Raw genomic sequence first — 10,887 nt, forward strand, 5'->3', positions numbered from 1 at the left:
TGTAAGCTTGTCCCATCCCACATTTAATGAAATGCTACGACAACGCGTGGCAAATAAAAGTAGGATGTTGTTATTTAAAAAATATATATATATATATATATATTAAAATAATATTTTTTATTTTTAAAAATATATTTTAATGTCAGCGTTATTTTTTTTAAAAATATTTTTTTAATATATTTTCAAATAAAAAAAATATTTTAAAAAAATAATTAATTATTACTATTCTAAACACTATTAAAATATAATTGTGGAAGTGATTTCTATCTTCTTAACCACCAATTTAAAAAAAAAAAAAAAAGAAGAAGAAGAAGCAAACAAGTGTGCTTAAAATATGCTGGGTTTCAGTCAATTATTAGTGTGTTTTTAGACCAGTTTTTTTATATCATTTTTTTTTTTTAATTCAAAGGTTCATGTCCATGATAACGTGAGGAATAAGCCTACAAGGATTGCTTAAGATATACTAAATAAAGAGGAAAAAAACAAGGAGATGAAGGGATGTAGAAGCTGCCGTCTTATGTTGCTGCTTTATGTCCGGATCTGACATTAGACAAGGTGAGTGCTCTTGATTTAAGGTATACATTAAATTCTTTTACTTCAAAAATTATTTTTAAGATATAAAATTTAAATTTTTAATTGTTTTGAAGTTGATATTAAAAATAAATTTTAAAAAATAAAAAAATATTATTTTAATAAATTTTTAAATAAAAAATATTTTAAAAAGTATGAATAATGATTAGGCATTCCACTTACTCCAGGTATCTCTGTGGCCTTTTCTTTTGGTTTAATTAAATGCTGAAAGTGATGCTTATGGTTTTTGGTGGTTCTGTTGTCACTTTTTCTTCTTTGGCATATTAGGTTGTTGAAGGGCGCACTAATTCTCCTTTAGGGTCCTGTCTTGTGCTGTACTCTTCATTTGTTTGTTCCCTAAACATATCTTAGTACATTTTTTTGTTCATAGCTAAAACACAATCACACGTGATTAGCTTAATAATCATTATTTTCAAAGAAATAAAACTATTTAATTTCAAAATTAATAATCTAAATCTCTTCAAAACAAAATAGATTATATTGTCTCGATGGATAAAATATTTAGATATAATTAATCTTGAGGAATGTAGCTTAATTGAGGGCCAATTTATTTCTATGTTTTAAAAGTGCTTTTGAAAAAATTTGAAAATTTTTTATTTTTTTATTAACTTTAAATTAATATGTTTTTAGTGTTTTCAAATTATTTTGATGTGCTGACATTAAAAATAAATTAAAAAAAAATTATTAATATGTATTTTAGCACGAAAAGTTATTTGAAAAGCAACCACAATCATACCGCTAAACACATTAATTAAATCTTGAATCTGCTTTTCAGAAGACACTAGTTTAAGTTCTGTAAATTTTAGGACCATTAAATATTTATATAGTCATTAACTTTAAAATCCGTGAAATTAGTTAAGACAAACATAAACCAATCCAAATATCTACAATAATCTAGAAAAAATATCCAGTATTAGTTTTTTCTCCGAAGCCTTGAAAAACAAAGTGGGATTCTTAAATTTATACAGAATCATGAACAGGTGAAACACAGTGAATTAAACGTTTCAAGTGCGAGAGCAATTAGCATAGAGAGCAACTACTCCACAAAGCAAATATTCTGCACGGAGTCACAAGAAACATGATACGTTCTAGAGAGTAACCAAAGTACTTTGCTTTTTCCAAACAAGTTGACATAATTCACAAGCAACTGCGAAAATTAGTAGAATTAATTAATGGCTCAACTGCAAATTATCAGGAATCCTTATCATGTTTAGCGAAAAGCTACTGCCTTTTGCGGCCGCTTTGGGCCCTCTCAATTTGACTTTGGCAATTTGCACGCCATTGTTGATCTGTTGGCAAGTGCCTGTATTTACCAGCAAAAAAGGGAAACAAAATCCTTTTCTTCATGGAAAAGTGATGTCAAGTCGAGAAGCTCAAGTACTCGAGGCCCTACGAGGAAAAAGAACCGGTGAGTGGACATGTCCGGTGCCCCTTCACGTCTAGGCGCTCGGCAGCTCCCTTTCATTCTCCGTCTGTTTACTTCGGTTTGAAGCTGAGCCGCTCAGCCACTGCCACCTCCAGCAAGGATTGATCCCGTTGTGATGGCCGGCCGGTGGGTTTCCAAGGCTCCTTCTAGGCCCTCGTTTATTACGTCTGTTCAGCGACACAAGAAATCAAAATGGGTTCAAAGGGTTGGATTCTGAATTGAAAATGCATGTGAATGTGAAAGGGATTTGCAACAACTGATTTTCATCCACAAATTACATCACCTGGATTAAACTCATTTACCCGCCGACGTCAAATTATCCGATGTTAGCTTAGCAGATGCTATTACTTGATTATCATACCTACTGATGAGGCCCAGTTTCCTCGGGTATTGATTTTTCTTCGATTTAATGATATGATGGGCCAATAAAACAAGCCCCTCGAGCCAGAAAGACCTTTGATGTTTAAGTTGACCTAAAAAATCTTACAAAGAAGATAATTCAGTTAGCATGAGCTTTTGGGTCGATGACATTTATCATAAAAAAAATATATATTATCTGTAATTTTAGATGCTATCTTTGCTAGTATTTACTAGTTGGATGCCGCGCTATGCAGCAGGTTGATTTTTTGTTTTTATAAAAATTATTGTAAAAATTTATAATATAAAAAATAATAATTTTTTTAATATTAATAATGATTGTTTTTTCAAATTTATTAATTATTTTATTAATAATATTAGTATAAATAAATAATAACTATTATTATTACATAAATAATACTATTTTTTATTTGAATGTTTAGAATTATAATAAAAATAATAATATTTATAGCATGAATAATTATATTAAGAATTTTAAGGATGATTACAATGAATGATAATATTTTTTAGATCAATACTTTGAGTTATAATAATAAAAATAATATTTATAACACAAATAATACTATTTTTGATATGAACTCTTTGAATTATAAGAGATAAAATAATATTTATAACATACATTATTATATTAACACATGTGGTTGGTCATGAACGCATCCAGAACCAACTTAAGAGCGGGCATGGACATGTTTAGCTCAACTTGGGGTTAGGCGTTGACGCCTCCATGCCCACCTTAGGGTTAGGTGTCGACGCGTCTAGACCTAACGTGGGTGTGGGCGTGGACGTGTGTAGCCCCAATTTGGGTTTTGGCGTGGCTAGGGCCAACCCCACTTGGGGATGGGTGTGGAAGCATCCATGCCCAACTTTGGGTTGGGTGTGGATGCGCCCAGACTTTTAATTATAATAAAAATAAAAATAATTATAACACAAATAATATTATTTTTAATATTAATACTTTTAATCATAATAAAAAAAAATAATTCTATTTTTAATATTAATACAAATCATAATAAAATAAAAATAATTAAAACACAAATAATACTATTTATAGTATTAATATTCTTAATCATAATAAAAATAAAAATGATAATATTTTTAATATTCATACTATTAATTATAATAATAATAATAATATTTATAACACAAATAATTATATCAAAAATTTCAAGGATGATTACAACACAGATAATAATATTTTTTATATCAATATTGTGAGTTATAATATTAATATAACACAAATAATAATATTTTTGATATGAACACTTTGAATAATAAGAGAAAAAAATAATATTTATAACACACATTATTATATAAACATATATATGGTTGGGCACGAACGTGTTCAGACTCAACTTGGAGTTAGGCGCGGACATGTCCGAACTTGAGCGCCATGTGACGGTGGAGCTACCATACGTTTGCCAAGATCTAAGTTCCACCTGGGTTCTGTCTACCATTGGATTATGGGAACTTGAAAAAAATAATGTTGATTTTTTTTAACAATTAAGATAATTTATGTCAACTTTATACTGTGAATCCAATCCGTTTAGTAAGATCTTTAACTAAAACTTTTAACTTTAAATCATAGAATAAAATTTATTTTCATAAATAATTTAAGAAAAAAATGAGTTAAAATAAATTTAGTTAGAAACATATTTGATAAAAAATAATTTAAATCAATTTTTTAGAAAGAATACAGTATTAGATTTCGTTTCGTATGATTTTGCAAATAATTTCTTTTTTTAAAAAACTTTTAACTTATACATTCTACTCATACTAAATGTCTTATATATATATATATATATATATATATATATATATATATATATAAGTTGACTTGAGATATTTTTACCTAATATATTTCCAACTTAAAACCATTTTGTCATAAATTATTTATATTTTTTTTTTGAACCATGATTCAAAGTAAAAAATTACTTCTCATAAATTACGTAAAACTGACTTTAAATAATAATTTAAAAGTTAAAAATCTGAAATCTTTTATTAAGTTAGAATATTTGAATCAATTTTATAATAAACTTACAGTTAAATTAAAACTTATTTCTAAAAATTATTTATAATTATTTTAGTAAAAATAGTCAAAATTTCAAAAACAAGTTAAATCAATTTGTAAAAGTTATATTAAATATAAGTTTAAATATTTTTCTTATTAGGAATTAGGCAGATCATTCAAATCCAAACCTATAAGAACATCTTTCTCCTTCGCTTTCATAACATTAGAAATCAAATTCACTTGCCAACACTTGGTGAGTCGCCCTAGTTCTATAGTGGGCCTTGAGGTTGTTGAGTCACGCTTTCTAATACCTCCAATAATTTCCTGAATTACATGGGATGAGACTTATAAAATTATTATTTTTTAAAATATTTTTTATTTAAAAATATATTAAAATAATATATATTTTTTTTATTTTAAAAAAATTATTTTTAATATCACTATATTAACAAAGTGATTTAAAATTATAATTTTAAAAAAAAGTTTTACTCAATCATTTGAAACACAATACTAAACAAAATCTAATAATATGTTTATTTTTTAATTTTAAAAAATATTTTTAAATAATTTAAATTTTATTTTTATGTTTTTAAATAATATATATTTTTTAATATTTTTAGATTATTTTAATATATTAATATAAAAAATAATTTTTAAAATATAAAAATATATTATTTTAATAAAATTTTTAATAAAAAATATTTAAAAAACAACCATTATTACATTCTTAAATACCCTTTAAATAAACTTTATAACATCAGATTCTTTACTGTATAGACCTCAAGGCAGCCCATAATTTTAATGGGCTTGACTAAGACTGAAGTATTAATGTAACAAAAAAAAAAAAAAAAAAATAAGGTACAGACAGGTCCTTGTCGTGTCTCGTCCAAGCGACCCAAAGAAGACAACCTCTTGCTCCCTCGGTCTTCTTCCTCCATCGCTCGTGCCTTGTCCAGGCGACCCAAAGAAGACAGCTATATTTAAACAAAGCAATCAAATCTTAAGCAATGGTAAAAACCAAACAGCAGAAGTCCAAACCCAAGAAAACTCCCCATGTAAGTCTCCCCCCCCCCACAAATTACTGTTTTATATTGATTTTATTTTTTTAATATTCAAATTTTCTCCTTTTCCATCCTTACTGTATCGGATTTTTATTCAATGCTATACTATATTTGAAATTTCTCTTTTTTGTTACTATTTATATGGGGTGGTGGTTTTTTTTTTTGGTGTTCAAAATCATGTAATACAATATTAAAATTTGATTAAGCACATGAAAGTAACAAGGTTATCTTTTGATTAAAAAAAGTTGCAAATTTGACACTGTACTTGATTAGTGGTGAAAAAGGTTAATTTAGTCCGCCCCATGTAGTTTTTGCTGCGTTTTAGGTGATGAAGTGATAAATTGTTTCTCTTTAGCCACTTAGATTCAGGCATGTTAAAATTTTTTGTTGCCTTTGATGTTTTGTGGGAGGTGACCAAGTGAAATTTGTATGGTTTGCAGGTGAAAAAACAGGGAAAGCAGGCCAATATCGTGCAGTTTCGCGCTCAGCTTGATGCATTGGGCCTAAAAATTATCCAAGTGACTGCAGATGGTAATTGTTTTTTCAGGTCTGTGTGTATGGATTGCTTTTTGTTGCGTATTGTGTACTTTATTATGATATATTGGTGGGTTGCATCATAAGCACATGTTTTGAATTTTGATCTGTTTTGCAGAATAATCTCATTCTAATGTAACCTGGGGAAAGAATTATTGATGTATTTTGGAGCTGCTCTTTAGTCTTGCTTAAGGTGTTTGCTCTTGTTTGTTTGCAGGGGACTTGCAGATCAGCTTGAAGGTAATGAGGAGGAACATGGAAAGTATCGCAGTATGGTGGTCCAGTATATAATGGTAAATGCCTACTGTAAAAGAAAATTTTTATGTGGATTGAAAATGAAACCAATGTTAGTATCAATTGTGTTAAGAATTTGCTTTCTATCAACTGTCAATGCATTCCTGTTGCATGTCAATGTGAAATTTCTCTTTGATTATGTTATAGCTATATTACTAGCCATACAAGATATGTGAGGAATATTTGTGTATATTAGCAAGCAACTGATTTGATTTTTTACCTCTCCCTGCCCCTCTCCATCTGTGCGCGTGTGTGCTTGCCTGCTTGTGTGCTTGTATGTGCTGCATGCACGTGTATGTTATTTGATAAATACTAACCTGCAAATCAATCTGATACCGGAGCTGTGTTTACAGAACACTCGTGAAATGTTTGAACCCTTTATTGAGGATGACGTCCCATTTGATGAATATTGCCAATTGATGGAAAAGGATGGCACATGGGCTGGACATATGGAATTACAAGCAGCTTCTCTTGTTACACATAGTAATATATGTGTTCACCGGGTGAGATTCTCCTTTTCGTGCAGCTCTCATTTGTGTACTTGTTTCCATACTAATAGAATTAGTTTGTCTTTCCTTTGGGCATTTCCATTGGTTATCACCCTCAAAGCTATTCTTTTGATGTCGAAAATGGTATTGAAGAGATTCTAGATTGATTGTGAGGTCAAGTCATAAAAACTAGTCCAGTGACTTGTAAAACTGCTACAACATTACTACAAGCTGATATGGATTGTCTACTTTCAGTTTCAAATTGTACTTGTGGGAAGCATGAAGCACACTACACTATCCAGTGGAAGATTATATAACTGATATACCAATCCAATTTATCTTTGCACATATGCAATATATGTACAAAGTGAACTGAATAAATGGACAGACATATAAACCATACGCACAAAGAAAACATAAGAATGAAATGCACACAGATGTTCTCCCCTACACTCATGGGCACAATGACGGACACACACACACACACACACACTTGTTTACTTGATATGCTTCAAGAAGTTCTTGGATTCATATATGCTCATTATTTACTCGATACAGTACATGTCACCACGTTGGTACATCCGCAATTTTGATCAGCATGGAGCTTGTATGGTCCATTTGTAAGTATACTTGAATATCTATGATGTTTGTAGCAGTCTTTTCCATTGCATGTGTTTGGGCCTTATAGAAGTGGAGAATCACCAAAATTAATGAATGCCCCCTATACTCATGATTTCTGTACGTGCATTTGATGAATGGATAACTAACTATGTATCTATCCCTTGCAGTTGGGACTATACCTTGATTATTTCTATTTTGTGTATGACCACTGATTTTCAATTGCTAAGATTTTTCTTAAGAGTGCTAGATTTGATAATAGGAGTAATGTTTCAGTTATCCAATTTGATTTTCCTACATTTCTTCAGATCTTATCATGATGAGGAACATTACAATAGTGTGCGGTCAAAGGATGACCCTTGTAATGGGCCAGCTCAGCCAATTATAATCAAGGTTTTTCTCTAGATCTTCTACGATCCTTAGCAGTTATGTCTTTCTTATAAATTTATGTCATCTACTTTTAACCCGTAATTGGTAACAATATCCTGATTACTTCTAGTTTGTGAAAGGTTGATGCTGATCTTTCAGCAACATCTGTTCAAGCAAAAGCTGTGTCTAGCACTAAAGCAGGAATTGCAAAGGACAGTTTTGATGCAGGATCCCTTAAATTGATCATGGCAGGAAGTGGTTGTGAAAATGCTGAGAAAGTCAAACAGGTAGAAATAGTCTCCTGCTATATGAATTGTTTTATAGAAAATAATGTCCCAATACTGCTGTTAATCTCTTACTAGGTTTTACTAGAAGTTGATGGTGATGTTGATGCTGCAATAGAGTTTTTAATAGCGGAGCAAGAAACAGATTTCTTTTCAGCAGAAAATAATTCCCTTTGTTCTGACACGAATATTTCCTATGGTAAAGTCTTTCATTGTTTTTGTTGCATGTTAAATAATCTTATGTTGGCTGTTGTTAGCTATCACTTTCCATGTTCTGAGATTTCATCCAGTTATGGAACTATTTGTGTGATCTTCCTTGAAGAAATGAAGTGATGATTTTCTCTGATAAGCAAAATGTTTTCATGGAAATGATTTCCTTAAGAGTATTTAATGGTTCTGTAAACACTTCAGAAAGTTGGCTCTGACCTCTGAATGCCTTATCATTTAGTCAAATGAACATAGCATGGTTTCATAAGGAGTCCTTCCTTAGGGGTCAATTCTACAAGTAATGGGAAGATGATTCATCTTTTTTTGAATTTATGCTTTGATCTGCAGAATCATTTCTCTGTTTTTCTTTATTTTTTTCACAATCAAGATTTCTTAAAGCCGAGGCAGTTGTCGAAGGATAAATATTATTTGTGTTGGTATCAATGACTTGGCGCACTTTCCCTAGAATTTCAGCTTTAATTGAATGCCAGTCTGTGCTTGCATTAAAATCAGTTGTTTTGGAGTTGATAAAATGCCAGGATTTAGAAGAAAAAAATGTTCTATTTGTTCCTTGTGTATGCCTGCATATACTTGTGTCTGTTATGAATACTGTACTCTCAAATTCATCTGAAAAATTTGTTGAAAGACCTTTCTATGTCAGCCATCTCAGTATATTCTGGTCTTGCTTTTCAAGATATTCAGTGTTGTTTTTACATTTTCTTATCCAATCTTCATAATTCTTAGAATGTCAAGGAGATGGTGTAGACGGCAACTGTGAACAATACAAGAACGAGCCTGTAACAAAGACCAACGAACAAGTTTCATCCAATAATCGCACCAAACAAACCCGTGATGATAGCAGTTCCAGAGAAAATGGCAAGGTTTTCTATATACTAATACAGAACCCTATGGTCGATTCTTCCTTGAAATTGGAGTCTGTTGGCGCCTGTCATTTATTCATTAATTTTATTACTATCATAGTCAATCTTTGTGTTCCTCATTCTCATTCTTGTTGTTATTACTATGAACATTATTTTATTGTCATTGTGTGACCGCAGAAGATTCCAAGAAACAAGGACTGTCCCTGTGGATCCAAAAAGAAACACAAGGCTTATTGTGGAGCTGTGAAGGGAAGATTGTCTACTAAGATTGCGTATGCTTCTTGAACTCCAGACCCTCTGTGTGTGTGTGGTTTTGCTAATAAGATATTGCTTTTATTGGTGAAGATGGAATTTTTAGACACAAAATACAGAAAGGAAGTTTCTCACATAACTAAGAAATGAGTTAGGCCTAGTTGACATGCTTCATTGATTGTTGCACAAAATTCTGTGATTGTTTTGTTTTTGTTTACTCAGTTATCACTGAAGTTTAATCATGCTCCCATCACCCCAACTGAAAGTTTGTTATCTAACACAGCATATTTGTTGTGTCAGTGACCGAAAAGTTGACTTTAGAAAAAGTAAAAAAGAAACAAAGCACAACAAGAAAGGACATGCTGAATCCGTGCCATCCAGTGGATCTGATGGTTGGCTGCCTGACATGGGTGCTCTTTGTATATGACCATGAGCTTGATTTTAATGTGAGTGCCACTACCAGTTTATGTCTTTACAACTTTCTGTTTCTTTTGAATTGTGAATTTGCATCATTGTTTTGCAAATCAAACGGGATTGGTTTTTCTTTTAATGGTTCAGTAATTATTTTGTCATATAGTGATTTCAGTAATATAAACCACTAACCTGCATTTGTTTAAACCGGCAACAAGAGCTAGTTGCGCGCGCACGCGCACACATATATATTTGAAAGAGGATTGAGATTTTTTATTTCCAACTGTAGTTATCTAGGACATGATGAACAGAAATGAGAGAGAGAGAGATACAGAGAAGGAAAGGAAGAGGTAGTGTATTGAGATGAGATGAAGTTTCCTGATGCTATTTATGAACTGTTGACATTCTCACAACAAATGTTTTTCTCATCTATGCATATGTTATTATTAGCTTGGTTTGTTTTTGAGTACAAGCTTTCTGATATGCTGAGCATCATTTTGGTTTTCCTCAGTGCAGGTCGCCCGGTATCTGCCACTTGATGCCTGCCCCCCATCCTAAATGGAAAAGAAAAAGAAAAGAAAAAAAAAACCCTCCGGGCAGTTCACCACCACCTAGTCAGGCAAGCTGGGTATCTACAGGCCTTGAGGTCAGTTTTATGCCTCGGGTTGACGCTCATGCTTTGTCGTCAATATATCTGAAAGCAAGCACGACGCACTAAAGAAGGGTTGTAACCAAGAAAAAGCTTCTGAAAAAAAAAAAGGTGCAGAGATCATGGTTCCCAAGATTTCTTTTTATAAAGATTCTTCTTGGGCAAAACTAAAACTATTCAGTTCAAAATAATACGAAGGGAAAGTAGAGGTAGGAGCTACAAATTTTGGTTTCTCTGAACATCTTCAGGATATTGACCATCCTGTTAGAGAATTAAAAGAAGAAGAAGATAATTTCTACATGGGTTCCACTCTAGGTATGATAGTCCAATCTTGTATAGGGCCAGAAAATTAGCCTTCAGCCACTTGCTCCTTGTTGACTAGCTTTGTTTTGTCAAGAACCCTCGAATAATTAGCAATCAATATTTTTATGGATCA

General features: G+C 31.4%; 1 protein-coding gene across 6 annotated transcripts; it reads left to right on the forward strand.

Moving 5' to 3' along the window:
* The first annotated feature begins 5,247 nt into the window (after window positions 1-5,247).
* On the forward strand, window positions 5,248-10,887 carry LOC118045830 (OVARIAN TUMOR DOMAIN-containing deubiquitinating enzyme 7). 6 transcript variants are annotated; one of them, XM_035054549.2, is made up of 12 exons: window positions 5,248-5,458; window positions 5,905-6,011; window positions 6,216-6,291; window positions 6,646-6,795; window positions 7,339-7,400; window positions 7,707-7,791; window positions 7,908-8,054; window positions 8,130-8,250; window positions 9,003-9,139; window positions 9,317-9,411; window positions 9,692-9,837; window positions 10,319-10,887. In XM_035054549.2, exons 1-11 carry the CDS (start codon window positions 5,411-5,413, stop codon window positions 9,816-9,818), a joined length of 1,155 nt encoding a protein of 384 aa, XP_034910440.1. In that variant the 5' UTR covers window positions 5,248-5,410; the 3' UTR covers window positions 9,819-9,837; window positions 10,319-10,887. The 6 variants fall into 6 exon arrangements, with proteins under 6 accessions (XP_034910440.1, XP_073265100.1, XP_073265101.1 ...); XM_035054548.2 differs by having other exon boundaries at window positions 5,249-5,458; window positions 10,314-10,887; XM_035054550.2 differs by having other exon boundaries at window positions 5,249-5,458; window positions 9,320-9,411; window positions 10,314-10,887.

This window comes from Populus alba, chromosome 5, assembly GCF_005239225.2.
Source record: "Populus alba chromosome 5, ASM523922v2, whole genome shotgun sequence".
In the NCBI taxonomy this organism is placed as follows: domain Eukaryota; kingdom Viridiplantae; phylum Streptophyta; class Magnoliopsida; order Malpighiales; family Salicaceae; genus Populus; species Populus alba.